The sequence below is a fragment of the Mustela nivalis genome (genome assembly GCF_964662115.1).
Source record: "Mustela nivalis genome assembly, chromosome: 6".
In the NCBI taxonomy this organism is placed as follows: Eukaryota; Metazoa; Chordata; class Mammalia; order Carnivora; family Mustelidae; genus Mustela; species Mustela nivalis.
In genome coordinates, this window is record NC_139025.1 from 101,356,852 (window position 1) to 101,376,262 (window position 19,411).

Genomic DNA, 19,411 nt, shown 5'->3' on the forward strand with positions numbered 1-19,411 from the left:
GGCTGGTCGGAGGGCGGGGCGCGAGGAACCGGAAGTTCCCGAGCGCAGCCGCAGCCGCCGCCGCCGCTGCCGCCGCCTTTAAGTGCCGTGTTCTGCGCCTGGGTTACCACCGGCTCGGTCGCCGAGGAAGCCGCCGCAGCGGGGTCGGGAGTGGAGGCGGCGCGGCATGAAGCGGCGCAGGCCCGCTCCGTAGCACGCGTCGGGACGCTCCGGGCGGGGCCGGGGGGGAAGGTGCAGTATCCGCCCCCTCTCCTTCCCCTTCGCCCGCGAGGCCTGGGCCCCAGCCCGGCCGCCCCGCTCCGCCTCACGGAGGAGCCGCCCGGCGCGCTCTCCGGGTTAGCCCGCTCTGCGGTTTACCCGGCGCGCCGCCCTGCGCGGGTCCGAGCTGGTGGCGGGGCCTCCGCTTGCCGGAAGAGGAAGCCGAGGCTCCGAGATTCCGAGTCCACCAACGTTCACTGGGCGCCCCCTGAGCGCTGGGTGCTGGCCTCCGGACTTCCACGTCCGTTATGTTAATTGAGCCTCGCTGGGGTTGGGAGCCGGGTATTGCCCGGGCTTGCAGATGAGGAAACGGAAGCCCGCAGAGCAGAAGGGATCTGCCTCAGGTTCGACTGTGGCGGATCGGATTCGGACTGAGATTTTTCTGATTTCCCAGCCGGTGTTCTTTTCCTTCCTCCTGCCTTACTCTAGGTCGATTCCCTCCCTGCTCACCGGCCCCTTCTCATTCTACCTCCCCCCCACCCCCCAGGGGGCAGGATAGATACATTTCTTTCTCCCACCCCACCTTTCCCCACACACACACTTCTGAGATTTCTAAGACTTGGCCTCCCCTCATTCTCAACATTCTCTGTTAGACCTATCCTCTTCTTCCCCATTCATAGCTTTCAAGATCTTTGCCCCAGTTAGTGATAATGAACCTCTCAACTAGCTATGGACCCTGAAGAGTGAAATAGCTAGGCTTCAGTGAGGCGTGGGGTGTTCCAACGGAATGACTGCTTGGCTCTTGGATTAAAAATAAGAATGGCAGTTGAGTATGTCCAGATTTGGGAGTTCTGAAGCTATCCTGTAACCAAGATGGTCTTCTCTGAGTGAGGGGCTTAGTGCATGGGACAGTGTCTTGACATCGTAGCGTTGTTTTTAGCATAACCACTGTCTTCCCTCCATTTGCCCCTGAGCTTTTCTCTCCACATCTCTCTCCATCACCTACTTGGGCTATGAGAGCCCAGAATTAAAGCTGATAACGAAGTAACAAGTGTAATCACAGACCCCCCCCCTTTTTTTTTCTTTTACTAAGCCAGAATTCCAACAACTTAATGCTTCCTTTTATGGAAAAGTTACCTAATTCAATTATTTTCAGACTACAGCTAAAAAGGAGAGGAGCAAAAGTGGGATGCACTTAAAATGGATAGCACATTCTTGGTCTTAGGAAAAAAATGATTAAATGCAAGTTAATTTCCTTTCCGTGAAAATGGCTTGTTTTATAGTTCCTTTTGATTGTTCTCTTGAGTCTACTCTGTCTCCAACCAGCTCAATATGTATTATGTAAAATAATACAAATGTATTACTAATGTAAAAGCAGGAACAGGACCAAGCACACAGAAATAAATGTTAGTAATCAATCATCTGTCATTTTTGAGGATTTGCAGTACCCACCTGAGTAACCTCACATTTGTGTGCCTTTTATACTTTGTAAAGTTCTGTAATTTTCCTTTTAATGTACATCTGGATGTCAGGATTTACACTATTGTCAGGATATCCTTTTGAGTAAATTTAGGGTATACATTTCTGGGATTTTAAAAAAATATTTTAATAATCTAAAGTACAGATACAAAATAATTCAGGCATTATATATTACACCAAGAAGAATATTTCTATACTAGTGTTAATATCTATTCGGGACTTTAGATTTACTCTTTTTGGCCTCATATGATCCATTTCAATAATGATCAACAGCCTTATATCTTATTTCATTATCCTGGTGAGCAGGATTGGATGGTGAGAAAAGGAAAGACTCCTGTGAGAAGAGAGCAAGATGAGCAGAGGGATCTGTGCTTGAAGTTGAGTCACTTGAAAAAAGGTCTCTTTGAATGTGGAAGAGATCTGAGCAGATGAAAATACAATCAGGTAGGCACGAGGGAAGGGCCTTAAGTGAAGAGGTAGGTGGGGCAGTGACACACATGCACTGTGCTGAAAATGTATGCTGATTCTCTTCTAATTTTTGAAATTAGAACTTTGTTAATGTATTTGAATATGTGGTGCTATGGAAATCCTGGAACTTAAATGATTTTGTTACACATTTGTGTAAATTACTAAAATATCCTAGAAAACGTGGAATATTCATTTACTATAAGTAGAATAGTAGAATGTCATTTGAACTGTTAAATTTTATATGTATGTGTGGAGAGAGACAGAAATAGTCCAAAGACCTAGTACAGTTTAGGGAGAGCAGGTAATTGGCTATTAATGAGTACGAGCTAATGCAGTTTTCACATGGGAGAGATGTCAAGTTGATGGTGACTCAGGAAGCTGGGCAGTAAGCCTTGTGAAATCTGCCTGCTGAGCTTCCTGGTTATATTCCGTAGCCTTATTCTTGTGAGCAGTGGTTTGGACATGAAGTTCCAAATTTAACAAATAGGGAGGTGAGGATAATGAGTATGGCTTGCGTAGCTTTTTCTCTCAGTTGTCTCTAATTCTGTTAGAAATCAAACTAGATCCACTGACATATTTGATAGCAAGTAGGCCTCCCATTGGCTTTTAGATGGGCAGGCCCCCATGTCCTATACTGCCACTTACTATCAGTGTGCTAAGTAGCAGTTGAGCCAAATGACTTTTTCTCTGCTGAGCTATTTGGATTTTGGTCCTTGGAGATAAATGCCCAATTATAGTAATGTTACAGGTTGGATACCTAATATAATTCTTTTTTTTTTTTTTTTTTTTTATTTTTTATTTTTATTTTTATTTTTATTTTTTTTAAAGATTTTGTTTATTTATTTGACAGACAGAGATCACAAGTAGGCAGAGAGGCAGGCAGAGAGAGAGGAGGAAGCAGGCTCTCTGCCGAGCAGAGAGCCCGACGCGGGGCTCGATCCCAGGACTCTGGGATCATGACCTGAGCCGAAGGCAGAGGCTTTAACCCACTGAGCCACCCAGGCGCCCCCCTAATATAATTCTTGAATGGGTTTTCTGGTCACTGTTGCTACTGTTACATTGAAACTGATAGTATGATTCACTGTAGCATAAAAAAAGACACTATCCTAGCCACACCGTTCAGTTCATTTTGCATGCCATAGTGCTTGCCTGGTGGACTTAATTCGCAACCCCCACCTGCTAATTACTCTTTCTCTGTGGTTGGTAGTTACTGTGGACTCTTGTTAACCTGGGAAATTGAACTTTAAAAAACGATATCATATTAAATATACAACCATGCATTGATTGTTGTTCTAGAGGTAGTTACATAAATGTAACCTGTTTCTCTCCCAAATCCACAGATTGCTTCAGAATTTTTGTTTGTGTTGCTTCTTTTTGGTAGTTTCACAAATAACGCATTTCAGAATCTCACACAGTGTCTTGTCATAAGAGTGCTTTTTATTTTTTCTGATACATCGCTGCTTTAAATGCTGAAATGTTGTTTAAATATTGAAATAGACAAAAGAAAATACATCCTTTTCTGAATTTGTAAAGTGACAAGAAATATCATTAGTAGATGAAATATTGACACTGTTTTGGGGTTGAACTGGGAAATTGGGTTCAGATTTTTATCAGATATCAGTAGTACAAACATTGAATGCTTTTTTTTTAAGATTTTATTTATTTATTTGACAGACAGATCACAAGTAGGCAGAGAGGCAGAGAAAGAGAGGAGGAAGCAGGCACCCTGCGGATCAGAGAGCCCGATGCCGGGCTCAGTCCCAGGACCCTGGGATCATGACCTGAGCTGAAGGCAGAGGCTTTAACCCACTGAGCCACCCAGGCGCCCCAAACATTAAATGCTTTTTGCATAAACTTCACCTAATTAAAGCTGTTTGAAGATAGTATCTTTTTTCTCCCATTTAATCGTGAAATTAAAAGTTATATAATTTGCAATAATAGTTAAATAAATTATTTATAGTTACCAAAAGTAGTCAAAAGATAGTGATACCTAGCAAGAGCAGAAACCAAAGAAAAATGTATTACGCAGTTATATATCTTTTGTTGTTTGGAGTTCCACTTAAACAGAAACAGTATTTATATTATCTTGGTAAGTGCCCTGGGAAGCTTATTACAAGTACATTGTTTGCTGCAATTTTATTACTGTTCTAATTGCTTGTCATTATTTCTGTAACTGAAGTCAACATTTATCAAACGTGTTACTTTTTTAAGTGCAAAAACATTTCACTCCTTGAGCGCATTTAGATTTCACTATTGGCATGCTCTTGGATGGAGCATAGCAGCCAACTGGCATATGGCCTGTTTCTTTCCAGTGTGGGAAAGAAAAAAGGAATTTTTGGCAAGAGATATGTAAGGACAGCCTTTTATAAAAGTTCCTAAAGGGATTTATAGTCACAGTGAAATAGACATGACCTCAATTAAAAAAAAAAAAAATCCCCTTTTTAAACTGAACACCAGAGAAGGTGGAGCTATTACTTTTCTTATTAGGTTTTATTGCAACTGTGCTGAAGAACATTTTTTTTTCTTGCCCCTTTGGTGGGGGAAGCACTATCAGACTGTCATGCCCATTAATATAAAAGAAGGCAGACCTGTGAACAACTTCATGTGCCTTATTTTTCTAGGAAAATGCAACATGGCAGCAGCTATGGAAACAGAACAGCTGGGTGTTGAGATCTTTGAAACTGCAGATTGTGAGGAGAATATTGAATCACAGGATCAGCCTAAATTGGAGCCATTTTACGTTGAGCGATATTCCTGGAGTCAGCTTAAAAAGCTCCTTGCTGATACCAGAAAATACCATGGGTACATGATGGCTAAGGCACCACATGATTTTATGTTTGTGAAGAGGAATGATCCAGATGGGCCTCATTCAGACAGGATATATTACCTTGGTGAGTATGAGGTTATAGTTTCTTTGAGGAAATGCTTTCTTATTTCAAAATCTAGATACAATTGGCACTCCCAATTTTGGGGAATAAATAATGAATCAGTGATGTTCCCTTAAAGGAACAAAACACCTTTCCTTAGCAATGGTCAGATGAAGAACACAAACAATAAAATCACTCTCGACCATTGCTATTCTCATTTTTTTCAACCAAGGTTGGTTTGGGTGTCTTTTTCCTGAGCCTATTCACTCCAGGTTTAAGATCTGTCTAAATTAAATATATTATGCCACTGACTTAGTTCTTTATTAAATTTTTCCTAAAGATTTTGTTTATTTATTTTAGAGAGAAAGAGCTCACTGTGGGGCGCCTGGGTGGCTCAGTGGGTTAAGCCGCTGCCTTCGGCTCAGGTCATGATCTCAGGGTCCTGGGATCGAGTCCCACATCGGGCTCTCTGCTCAGCAGGGAGCCTGCTTCCTTCTCTCTCTCTCTCTCTGCCTGCCTCTCAGTGTACTTGTAATTTCTCTCTGTCAAATAAATAAAATCTTTAAAAAAAAAAAAAAAAAAAGAGCTCACTGTGAAGAGAGCATGCAAGGGAGCGTGCGGAGGGGGAAGGGCGGAGGGGGAGGGAGAGGGACAAGAAGACTCCACGTTGAGCCTGTCCAGACTCAAAGACGAACTCAGTCTCACAACCCTGAGATCATGACCAGAGCCAGAATCAAGAGTTGGCCTCTTAACCAACTAAGGCACCCAGGTGCCCTTTGTTTATTACATTTTTAAAAATAGGTTTATTCCTTTCTTCCGAAGTTATTTCATTCATCTACATACGTATGTTTTTAGGAATACTCTGCATTAGTCCGTGTCAGTAATTACAGATGCATTTTCTTAACCACTTAGATTATTCCATTATATAATTGTGCCATATTTACTTAACGATGCCTCTAATAAGGGGCATTTAGGTTTTTCTGTTATCCTGTTGCAAAAGATGAGGCGATAAATACCACTGTATTGGATCATTTTGAATTTGTGAATTTACGTATAGGACTAATTCCAAAGAGTGGAACTGCTGAGATAAAAGGTGTGTATATTCTGAATTTTGGTTCATACTGTGAAATTATCCTTCCAACAAGGTTAATCACTATAATTTCAAGTGAGGTTGAGCATCTTCACATGTTTAAAAGACATTTGTATATATTTCTCTCTTTTTTTAAAGATTTTATTTATTTATTTGACAGAGAGGGAGACAGCGAGAGAGGGAACACAGGCAGGGAGAGGGGAACAGGGAGAAGCATCCTTCCCTCTGAGCTGGGAGCTCAACATGGGGCTCAATCCCTGGACCCTGGGATGGTGACCTGAGCCGAAGGCAGACGCCCAGGCACCTCAACATGTGTATTTCTTTTTCTGTGACTTATTTATAATCTTTGTGATTTTTTTTTTCTTTTGATAGTTAAATTTGTACTTCTCTATAGGTTTTGGCATCCTAACTAGAAAGTCTCTCCCAACTCCAGGATTATGTTTCTTAAAATCTTTATATATTTTGGACTTCCTGTTTGGTTCCATTGCTCTATTTTTTTTTTTTTAAAGATTTTATTTATTTATTTGACAGAGATCACAAGTAGGCAGAGAGGCAGGCAGAGAGAGGAGGAAGCAGGCTCCCTGCTGAGCAGAGAGCCTGATGCAGGGCTCGATCCCAGGACCCTGGGATCATGACCTGAGCGGAAGGCAGAGGCTTTAACCCACTGAGCCACCCAGGCGCCCCTCCATTGCTCTATTAAATGAAGTACTTATACTGTGCTGCTGCTACTTCTGTTACCCTTACTCTGTATGTTTTACTACTTGATAGCACTAGTTACCTTTCATCACACTTTTCTTGATTATTTTTGTTTGGTTGTTTTTCTGTGAGAACTTAAAATTAGCTTGTATAGCTTCTTTCTCCTGATGTTAGTTATACTGTTGTAGGATTACATTGTATTTATTGGAGAAGTTAGGGAAAGTTGACAATCTTCAAAATATTGAACTTTTCAAGATAGTGGTATGCCTTTTCATTTGTTCAAATCTTTTCTATTCCTCTGAAGTTAATACTTTCTATAAATCCATTGTTCAAAAATATTTTTTTAAGGTTTATTGATTTATTTGAAAGAGAGAGTAGGTGTGTGTGCACGATAAGAGCGTGAGAGTAGAGGGAGGGGCAGAGGGAGAGGGAGAAGGAGAGAAGCAGCCTCCCCACTGAGGGTGGATTGATCTCACCACCCTGAGATCATGATTGGAGCTGAAATCAACAGTCAGGGCCTTAACTGACTGGGCTGCCCAGGCACCCCATTTGTTTAAAAATTTTTTCATATATTGTGAACACCAAAAAGTGTGTTCCATTGTGTCATCAGGAGAGAAATAATGGGAGAAGTTTGTTTTGTGCGTACATAGAACTGATGTGTGCATACCTAGAATGTCTTGAAGTTTTTATTGGGCATGTACGGAGCCAGGGAGGATGTTATAGAGCAAGGAGCAGTTTTAATAGGGGCAACTAAAATGATTGTGGGGAATAGCTCTCATTTGAAAAATAGATGAGAATCAGTTTTTTCATATTTGAGGACTGAGGACTCTTAGAAGGACAAGGCTTAAGGAGGTTATGTTCACATTTTGTTAAATTATGAGTGGTGTAGATAGGTGACTGCAGTCCTGACAATTCTATAACACAGTAACTCTGGAATGTACAGAATAGATTTAAGACAAAGGCAAATGCTAAAGTGCATTCCAGCTCATATCTAACTTTTACTCCAAAGGCAATACAAACTAAGAAAGTTTAAGAACAGTTTAGGAAAATAAAGGAAGATGTGAATATTTGGGGGCTCATCCCCAGCCTCTGCAAAGGCTAACATGGAAGTTACCATGCCCTTCCACAGACTACCTTCTCTGCCATTATCAGAAACACTATGCTGAGCGAATCATGCTTAGCGAAATAAGTCAAGCAGAGAAAGACAACTATCATATGATCTCCCTGATATGAGGAAGTGGTGATGCAACATGGAGGCTTAAGTGGGTAGGAGAAGAATAAATGAAACAAGATGGGATTGGGAGGGAGACAAACCATAAGTGACTCTTAATCTCACAAAACAAACTCTGAGGGTTGTTGGGGGGAGGGGGTTTGGGAGAAGAGGGTGGGATTATGGACATTGGGGAGGGTATGTGCTTTGGTGAGTGCTGTGAAGTGTGTAAACCTGGTGATTCACAGACCTGTACCCCTGGGGATAAAAATATATGTTTATAAAAAATAAAAAATTAAAAAAATAAAAAATAAAAACTGTTAGAAACGACAAGATAACTAAAAAAAAAAAAAAAAAAAAAAAAAGAAACACTATGCTGAAGATCAGTTCTATCCAAGAGAGTTCCTTGTTCTTCCTTTGTGATTTATTTTCTCCTTCCTTCACCTTTCCCTAATTTTTTTGGAAATGATACCATTCTACCATTCTAGCACCTTTTATTGAAGAAGGGCTTTGTTTTACTTAAAGTTTTCTTTGGTTCACATCTTCATAATCATAGTTTGTATTACTTCTCTTTATGTAGCTCACTCTACACTGCTGTGATATTCACATTCAATTACTGCATGATTTCATAGAATAGGCCTGGTTTCTACTTAGTACAGGCCTATTTACTTCACCCCTTCGCCAATAAAGGACAAAGAGATTTTTTAGCAAATCACATATCAGAATTTTTTATTGTTTTAATGAATATACTTTCAGCTGAAATTTATTTCAGACTATGGTTATAGGACATTTATAATGAAGAAAAATTAGAATTCAGTTAGACCTATATATACTTCTAAATAAGTAGTTTAAAAGCTTCTGGGGAAAAAAAAAAAAGAAACTTAGTCATCTGCTGTTGCCACAAAGCACCCCATTTGAAATTTCATAAATCTATTGCAAACTTGTAAGAGACTTAACAATTTTCAAAAAACTAAAAATGACAATTGTCCTTATATCATCTTAACACTTTTATGTTTGTTTTGAGAGGGACCAAGATCTGAAATGAAACCTGAGCATTTTTCTGTGAAACCTGGGTTTTTATTGAAGAAAATTTTCATGACAAATGGCATGTACATCTACTTATTAACCTTCCTGTAGAGTGCGTTATGTGGCACCTAGGTAGCTCAGTCGGTTAAGCAGCCAGCTGTGGATTTCGGCACAGGTCATGATCTTGGGATCCTGGGATTGAGCTACATGTTGAGCTCCACACACTGTGTGCAGAGTCTGTTTGAGGATTTTCTCCTCCCTCTACCCACCCCCCCACTCATGCCCTCTGTCTCTCTGTAAAAATGGATAAATAAATCTTTTAAAAAAAGATTTATGTACTTACTTAGACTGTAATTGAAGTAGATTGGTATTTGAAAATAATTTTTAAATAACTATTTTCTCTTACAGCTATGTCTGGTGAGAACAGAGAAAATACACTGTTTTATTCTGAAATTCCCAAAACCATCAACAGAGCAGCAGTCTTAATGCTCTCTTGGAAGCCTCTTTTGGATCTTTTTCAGGTAGGATTAAACACTGCTATTCCTGTGATTGGTATACATTTTCAGATACTGCCTTTACTAAGAGGCAGAAATTCAGGTGGGGTTTTATACTTGACATAGATGTAAATCAAAAAGAATTAAAATATTTTTATATTTTTGAATGTCTAACTGTTAAATTCCATTTAATTCTCAACATCTGAAACTAAGGGGTATAATAATTCTGATTTTTAAAACTAGCTTCTCGGGGCGCCTGGGTGGCTCAGTGGGTTAAAGCCTCTGCCTTTGGCTCGGGTCATGGTCTCAGGGTCCTGGGATCGAGCCCCACATCGGGCTCTCTGCTCAGCGGGGAGCCTGCTTCCTCCTCTCTCTCTGCCTGCCTCTGCCTGCTTGTGATCTCTGTCTGTCAAATAAATAAATAAAATCTTTTTTTTTTTTTAAAGATTTTATTTATTTATTTGACACAGAGAGAAAGAGAGAGAGATCACAAGTAGGCAGAGAGGCACATTTTGAGGTAAGAGCTCATATTAAAATAATTATATTTCTAGAAAGCTTTTTATTTAAATCTTTAAATTGAATTTATAGTTCTGATTCTTAGTAACAGTACTAACTTAAGGGTTAAGAAAAGGTACTAAGTTCAGTTTTTGTTTATAAATGTAGAATTCAGTTTACCTAGAATCAAAGCTTAAGGGTTATTTTTGTTTTATTTTTGTTTAGTATCGTTTTTTCCCTCAATATTTTATCTTTAGACAAAAAGCAAATAGTCGAAAACACCCCAAGAACAAGATAATAATTTGGGTGTAATTATTTGCCCTTTTGGTTCTCATTTATTATTTTACATTGAGTATTTCCTTATTAAACAGTGTTTTAGGTTAAATGAACTAAAATGTGATAATAGGAATTTAAAAAATAATTTCCATAGTAACTAATCCTTTTGACTGTAACTGTTTTTCAGGGCTGTCGTTTTTCCCATAGGTTTACGACTTTTCTTTAAAACAGAAAGAACCAAAATAATGGTAGTTTCCTCATGGAACAGTTTGGAAATTAATAAATCAAAGTTGTGTTTTATTTTAAACTTTCATTATGGAAAATTTCGAACTAATAGATCATACATGATTATCAGTAATTATCAAATCCTGGCCATTTGCATTTCATTGTAGACCTGCCAGTCCCCCCACATAGTCTCTAGCCCCACCTCTTGGATTATTTTGAAGCAGAGCAAGATACGTTGTTTCATTCTTAAATAAATCAGTGTGTGTCGAAAGGGTACAGATTCTTTTTAGACATTATCACAGTGTCATTATCATAACTTACATAATTGTTAACCTTCTCTTCATATGAAATATTCAACTAGTGTTCATGTTTCCCTGATTTTTAACTATAACTTTTATACTTGATTTGTACAAATCAAGATCTAAATAGTATTCATTTTTTCAATTGATTAATAGGTCTGTTTAAATTTATTGATTTACCCGCCGTCCTTTTTTTTTTTACCCCATTCTACTTTATCTGTTAAAGAAAGGTCTGTTTTTGCTGGTTGTTTATCCAGTGGTGGTGTTTGATCTATTTTTTTGGTCCCCTTTATTTTCTGTAAATATGAATAGGTAGTTAGATATAGAAACTTGATCAGACCCAGGTTTGCTTTTTTTTGAAAGCAGGGTCTTGAAACATATTTGTATACGCATGTTTATAGGAGCGTTATTCACAATAGCCAAAAGGTGGAGACAACCCAAGTGTCCATGGACAGATGGATAGATAAACAAATAGTGGTATATACATACAGTGGATTATTACTCAGCTTAAAAAAGAAGGAAATTCTACATATACTCCAATGTTGATGAGCCGTGAACACTTTAGGATAAGTGAAATAAGCCAGTTACAAAAGGACAAATACTTTATGATTCCACTTACATGAGGTACCTAAAGTAGTCTGATTCATGGAGATAGAAAGTAGAAAGTGGTTGTCAGGGACTAGGGGAAGGGAACAATGGGGAGTTGTTGTTTACTGGGTATAGAATTTCAGTTTTACCAAATGAAAAAGTTCCAGAGATGGGTTACACAACAGTATGAGTACACTTAACACTACTGAATTGTACTCTTAAAAATAGCTGAGATGGTAAATTTTATGTTATATATATTCTGCCATAATTTAGAAGAAAGAATATTTCATAGATAAGGTGTACTTCCTTCAAGAGGCATATAGAGCCTTATTTCTCTTCTTATGATGATGGCACCCTTTGATCATTGCCAAGATTGATTAATTCATTAGGAGTTATAAAACAGTGATGTTTTATCATTTCCTTCTTTATTTGTTAACTGGAATAGTTCTATAAAAAGAAATTACTATTCAACCGTGATTCTGAGGTGTGCATCCTGGGGTGGAGTTCATAATGAAAAGGCAGGATAAAGTTTGATTCTTTCTCTTTATTTATCATTTTCCAAATAATTTGTTTCCTACAGTCCTCCATAGATGATTGGTTAGGGTTTTTTGGTTTTTTGGTTTTTACGGTTTTTCTTGGTTTTGGATTTTTTTTTGGTATCTTCATAAACTTATAGAGTAAATTTGTTTGATGTTTTTTGATACATTGATAGTTATTCTTATTGTTCAAGTGGTCTTATTATTGGCTGGTGGCAGCCCCTTCAACTTGACATGTTAGATCCTTATGACATGTTCCTTGCTAGTATGATGCTAGGCTAGTAAGAAGTTACGTCTTACACATTGCCTCTCCCATGCTTGGAGTCAGTCATTGAATGACTGATTATTGAATGTTAAATCAATGAACTTTGGTTCCTGTAGAGGAAATTGGTAGTAAGAGACCATGATCTGGGTACTAGGGGCGTTCATTATTATTGGGTTGGTAATTGTTTCTGGGCTTTTTTTATTGAACACACTAGGGAATATATAGATATTTTGTGTGTGTGTGTCTGTTTGAATTGTAGGTATCAGTATGAATCCATCTCAATTCAGATAAATTCTAAGTTCAGACTGATACATCTAATTCAGATTTTACTTTACAGGATTTTTCTTCAACCTCATTTATCTTACATATGTCTCTCCTTTCTCTAATGCCAAAGGTCCCAGTTTAAACAACAACATAATTACTCATTTGCTTTACCCCATATTACACACTCAACAGTTTCAAAATAACGAAGGGGGAAAAAATAACAAAGGAATAAACACTGTGATTACTTACAAGAGTAAGTTAGAATTGTTCTCTTCTATGTGGTTATGCCACTGGTTCCATATAGTCAATGATATTTTCTAATTTCAGTTTCTGGTTGTTCATTGCCAGTATTTAGCAATACAGGTGATTTTGTGTATTTATCTTATCCTGCAACCTTATTTAAACTCTTTTAATCCAGGGGCGCCTGGATGGCTCAGTGGGTTAAGCCGCTGCCTTCGGCTCAGGTCATGATCTCAGGGTCCTGGGATCGAGTCCGGCATCAGGCTCTCTGCTCAGCAGGGAGCCTGCTTCCTTCTCTCTCTCTCTGCCTGCCTCTCAGTGTACTTGTAATTTCTCTCTGTCAAATAAATAAATAAAATCTTTAAAAAAAAAAAACCACTGACATTTAAAAAATAAATAAATAAACTCTTTTAATCCATTAGATTTTTTTTTTTTTTTAAAGATTGTACTTATTGGGGCACCTGGGTGGCTCAGTGGGTTAAAGCCTCTGCCTTCGGCTCAGTCATGATCCCAGGGTCCTGGGATCGAGCCCCGCATAGGGCTCTCTGCTCAGCAGGGAGCCTGCTTCCCTTTCTCTCTCTCTGCCTGCCTCTCTGCCTACCTGTGATCTCTCTCTCTGTCAAATAAATAAGTGCAATCCTTATTAAAAAAAAGATTGTATTTATTTATTTGACAGAGATCACGAGTAGGCAGAGAGGCAGACAGAGAAGAGGCAGAAGCAGGCTCTCTGCTGAGTAGAGAGCCCGATGTGGACTCGATCCCAGGACCCTGAGATCATGACCTGAGCCGAAGGTAGAGGTTTAACCCACTAAGCCACCCAGGCACCCCTAGTTCCTTTAGATTTTTGTAGCCTCCATTAGATTTTTCTATATAAACAGTTTTATTTTCTGTAAACACTGTCAGTTCGTTCCAATATGGATGCCTTTTGTTTCTTTTTCTTGGGTTATTGTACTTGCTAACTCCTCCAGTACAAAGTTGAATAGAAATAGTGAAAGCAGATGTTCTTGTGTTCTTGATCTTAGGGGAGGAGTCAGTCAGTCCTTAGCCAGTAAGTCTATTAGCTGTAGGTTTTTCATAAATGCCCTTTGGTAGGCTGGGGAAGTACTCTTCTGTTTCTAGCTTGCTTAGGACTTTTATCAGAAACAGATACTGAGTTTGTTAAATATTTTTTAAGTCTTTATTTATTTATTTTCAGAAAGAGAGCGCACAAGCAGGGGACCTGCAGGCAGAGGGAGAAGCAGGCTCCCCGAAAAGCAGAGAGCCCCATGCAGGACTTGATCCTAAGACCTGGGATCATGACCTGAGCTGAAGGCATATGGTTACCTGTCTGAGCCCCCCAGGCATCCCTTGTTAAATGTTTTATTCTGTGTTTGTTGAAAAGATCGTAAAGCTTTCTTTTTTTATTTTTTAATTTGTTAATATGACAAAGCATCACTTGATTATTGAATGTTAAATCAACCTTGCAATCCTGGGATAAAACTCCCTTGGTTATGATTTATTATCCTTTTTAAGTATTGTTGGATTCAATTTACTATAATTTTGTTTAAAATTTTTTTTAATCCCTCATCATGAAGGATATTGGTCTATAAAGTTCTTTTCTTACAATATTGTGTATGATTTTTGGTAATAGTGTTATTCTGGCCACAGCATAAGTTGGAGGTCATTTGTTCCTTTTAATTTGGTGGAAGAATTTGGTCGAATTCACCAGTGAAGCCATCTGGACCTGTAGTTTTCTTTGTGGAAAAGTTTTTAACTGCAAATTCAGTTTATTTATTATAGGTAGTGTTATTCAGGTTCAGATTATCTGTTTCTTTTTGAGTAAGCTTTGGTTCTTTGTGTCTTTTAAAGAATTTTCATTTCATCATGGTATTGAATTTATTGGTACAAGTTTCATAATATTCCCTAATCTTTTTAGTGTCTGCAGAATCTGTGTGATGTTCCTCTCTCCTGATACTTCTTGTAAAGTATCTCTTTTTTTCTAATGAGTCTGACTTAATATTACTATCTATTTGGTTTCTTTGATTTTTCTATCAATTTCTATTTCCTATTTCATTGTTTTACTCTCTGATCATTTTTATTACCTTTCTTCTGCTAACTTGGGATTTCATTTGTTCTTTTTCTGATTTCATAAGGTGGTGGCTGAGGTTACTAGTTGGAGACCTTTCTTTTTCTCCTACATGGGCATTTAGCGTTATAAATTTCCCTTTAGGTACCAAATTAATTACCGCCCATACATTTTAATATGTCATATTTCCATTTTCATTTACTTCAAAATACTTCCCATTTTTCCTTTACCCCATGAGTTATTTAAATGTGTACTGTTTAGTTTCCACTTATTTCGGTATTCTCCAGAGATTTGATTTCTAACCAAATTCCATGGTATTCAGAGACCATAATTTGTAGGACTTGAATCTCTTCCAGTTTTTGAGTTTTGTCTTATGGCTCAGAATATGATCCATGTTGGTAAATGTTCTGTGTTTACTTGGAAAGAATATGTGTTCTGTTGTTCCTGGGTCTATAAATGAACATTATATGAAGTTAGTTTATTGTATTCAAATTTTGTATCCTTACTAATTTAGTTATTTCAGTTATTTGAGGGAGAATGTTGAAATCTCCATATATTTTGAAGCTATGTTATCCACAAAAGTGGATAGGATGATTATGTCTTCCCGATAAATTGACTCCTTTATTGTTACTAGATGACCCTCCATGTTTCTCGCAATATTTTTTATTCTGAAATTTACTTTATTTTTTTTTTAAAGATTTTATTTATTTATTTGACAGGCAGAGCACAAGTAGGCAGAGAGGCAGGCAGAGAGAGAGGGAGAAGCAGGCTCCCTGCTGAGCAGAGAGTCTAGTGTGGGGCTTGATCGCCAGGACTCTGAGATCATGACCTGAGCCGTAGGCAGAGGCTTAACCCACTGAGCCACCCATATGCCCTGAAATTTACTTTAATGTTCTTACAACCACTCTAGCTTTCTTTTGATTAGTGTTAGCATGGAATGTACTTTTCCATTCTTTTATTTTTTTTTTTACAAGCCTAATTAGGATACAATTCACATACTATACAATTCACTTACCCCAGTATGGAATTCAGTGGTTTTTTTAGTATATTCATAGAGTTATTTGTACAACTATCATAACAATCTAATTTTGGAACATTTTGTCATCCCAAAGGGAAACTCCCTATCCACCTAGCTGCTCACTTCCAGGCAACTATTAATCTGCTTTGAGTCTCCATAGGTTTGCCTATCCTGGACATTTCATATAAATGGAATCATGCAGTCACTATTTGGACCTTCATGACTCATTTCTTTCACTCAGCACAGTATTTTCTGGACTCATCCACATTGTAGCAGATAACAATACTTTGTTGGTTTTTTTTTTATGGCTGAATAATATTTCATTTTATGTGTCTCCTACACTTGATTTATCAGTTTATGGGTATCTGGGTCATTTGGGCTTTTGAGCTTTTATGAATAATACTGCTTTTAACATATATGAGATTTTGTGTAGACTTATATTTTCAGTTCTCTTGGGTATATATTTAGGAGTGGAATTGCTGGGTCATGTGGTAACTGTTTAAATTTTTAAGAAAGTACTAAGTGGCTTTTCCATAGCAGCTGCACCATCTTACTATCCTACCATCAATGTATAAGGCTTCTTATTTTCTACATCCTCCCTAATACTTATTATTGTCTGTCATTTTGGTTATAGCCATCCTAGTGGTGTAAAGAGGTCTCTCATTGTCATTCGATTTGCATTTCCCTAATGACCAGTGATGTTGAGCATTTTTCACGTCTTTATTGGCCATTTGTATATCTATTTTGAAGAAGTCTCTGTGTGTGTGTCCTGTGTCCATTTTAAATTGGGTCTTTCTAATGTTAAATTGTAAGCATTTTTTATATATTCTGGATACCAGGTGCTTATCAGATAAGTGATTTGCAGACATTTTCTCCCATTTTGTAAGTTGTCTTTTTGCTCTTTTCTTTAACTGCAGTAGTCCTTAATTAATCTGAAATCAGTTTATCTTTGACAAGTGTTTAGTACTATAATCACTAATTTAGATCTATACATTTAAACACAGTTACTGGGACACCTGGGTGGCTCAGTTGGTTGGACGACTGCCTTTGGCTCAGGTCATGATCCCGGAGTCCTGGGATCCAGTCCCGCATCGGGCTCCCAGCTTCATGGGGAGTCTGCTTCTCCCTCTGACCTTCTCCTTACTCATGTTCTCTCTCTCACTGTCTCTCTCTCAAATAAATAAATAAAATCTTTAAAATAAAATAAAATAAACACAGTTACTTTCCACAGTTGCTATCCTCCTTTATGGAGGATAAGATGCTTTTCATGACATCCTTTTTCTTCTGTTCATCATTTACCTTAATTTGAAGTTCTTATATCTTCATTTAAAAAATTGTGCTGAAATACATATAAAATTTATCATCTTAACCATTTTTAAGTGTACATTAATGTACATCATTGTCAGTAAGTACACTCAGATTGTTGTGCAGCCATCACCACCATCCATCCACAGAACTTTTTCATCTTGCAAAACTGTAACTCAGTACAAGCTAAATAATAACTGCCCATTACCCCTCCACCTAGGCCCTTCTATTTTCTGTTCCTAGGAGTGTAACTACTCTAGATAACCTCGTGTAAGTAGAATCACACTATATTTGTCCTTTTGTACCTGGCTTATTTTACTTAGCATAATGTACTTAAGGTTTGTCCATGTTGTAGTATGTGTCAGAATATTTTTTTTAAAGATGAATAATATTCCATAGTTTGTATATACCATATTTGTTTATCCATTCATCCATTAGTAGTCGCTTGGGTTGCTTCCACATTTTGGCTGTTGTAAACCATGCCGCTATGAACATGGGTATACAAATATATTGTCATGTTCCCACTTTCAGTACTTTTAGGTATATACCCAGAAGTGAAAATCCTGGATCATATAGCTGTTTTTTATGTTTCTGAGAGATTTGCCATACTATTTTCCACAGCCACCACACCATTTTACATTTCCACAAGCAGTGCTCAAGAGTTCCAGTTTCTCTGCATCTTTACCAATACTTCTTATTCTTTTCTTGGCTTTTTAGAGTTGCCATCTTGATGAGTATGAGGTGATATCTCATTCTGGTTCTGATTTGCCTTTCCCTAATTATTAGTGATATTGAGCATCTTTTCACGTGCCTATTGGCTATTTGTGTGTCTTTGGAGCAATGTCTGTTCAGATTCTTAGACCATTTTGTATTCAGGTTGTTTGGGGTGTATTGTTTGATTAGTTACCACCAAAAGAATATGTCCGAATCCTAAAGGTGTTTGTGAATGTGACCTTGTTTAGAAATAGGATCTTTCAGGGACGCCTGGGTGGCTCAGTGGGTTAAAGCCTCTGCCTTCGGCTCAGGTCATGATCCAGGGTCCTGGGATCTAGCCCCGCATCAGGCTCTCTGCTCAGCAGGAAGCCTGCTTCCTCCTCTCTCTCTGCCTGCTTTTCTACCTACTTGTGATCGCCATCTGTCAAATAAATAATCTAATGTAAATGTAAAAATCTCAAAAAAAAAAAAAAAGAAATAGGGTCTTTCCAGATACAATTAAAGATCTCAAGATGAGATAATTCTGGGTATAGGGTAGACCCTAAATACAGTAACTGGCATTCATTTTTTTCCCCCCCTCAGATTTTATTTATCTATTAATGAGAGGGCATGAGCTGGGGGAGGGGACAGGGAGAGGGTGAATTAGACTTCCCACTGAGCAGGGAGCCCGACTTGGGGTTTGATCCAGGACCCCGAGATCATGGCCTGACCTAAAGTCAGATGCTTAACTGATTGTACCACCCAGGCAATCCAACTGGTATTCTTACATGACAAAGGAGAGGGAAATTTGAAACAGACACAGAGGGGTAAAGATCATTTGAAGATTACAGTTAAATGTTGCCATAAACCAAAGAGTCCATCAGCCACCAGAGCTGAAAGAGGCAAGGAAGTATTCTTCCTTAGAGCCTTTGGAGGAAACATGACCCTACTGAGCTCTTAATTTTGGGCTTCTGTCCTTCAGAATTGTGAGAGAATACATTTCTATTGTATTCAGTCACCAAGTTTGTGGTATAGCAGCCCTAGGAAACTAATACACATTCTTTGATGCACACAGTTAAAATTTGATAAAGTACAGTCATTCTGTTTTCTCTTTCATTGCTTGTGCTTTTGACATCATATCTAAGAAACTATTGTTTGATCCAGGGTCACACAGATTTTTGTCTATTTTTTTATATGTGAATTAAGTAGCTTGAGCTCTTACATTGAGGTCTTTGATTCATTTTGAGTTAATTTATAATTACCAGGTTCTCTTGTGAAAGTTAATTTCTTAGCTGTGAAGTTTCTTGTGTTCTGATTATTAAGACATAGTAAGTACAGACCAAGTCCAGTGACATTCAGGAAGAGTAAGAGGGGAGAAATTAAAATACAATCATATTCTCAGAACTGATTTTGGCTCCAATCAGAAGAGTCTTAAGAGATACTTAAAGGGATCAGAATTCATAAAACTATATGTTCATTGAATTTACAGGGTTTTTTTTTTTTTTTTTTTTTTTTTTTAAAGATTTTATTTATTTATTTGACAGAGAGAGATCACAAGTAGGCAGAGAGGCAGGCAGAGAGAGAGGAGGAAGCAGGCTCCCTGCTGAGCAGAGA

At 38.1% G+C, this 19,411-nt stretch overlaps 1 protein-coding gene across 3 annotated transcripts in view; it reads left to right on the top strand.

The window, feature by feature from the left end:
* Window positions 1–19,411, top strand: part of DPP8 (dipeptidyl peptidase 8) — a 64,706-nt gene continuing 45,295 nt past the window's right edge. The window contains exons 1-4 of one of the 3 annotated variants that reach the window (XM_082737085.1): window positions 1–231; window positions 1,984–2,121; window positions 4,767–5,036; window positions 9,443–9,555. In XM_082737085.1, the coding sequence (XP_082593211.1) occupies window positions 2,085–2,121; window positions 4,767–5,036; window positions 9,443–9,555 (420 nt within the window). In that variant the 5' untranslated portion in view covers window positions 1–231; window positions 1,984–2,084. Of the gene's footprint in view, window positions 688–1,983; window positions 2,122–4,766; window positions 5,037–9,442; window positions 9,556–19,411 lie in introns of all 3 variants that reach the window. The other 2 variants (XM_082737086.1, XM_082737084.1) reach the window with 2 other exon arrangements.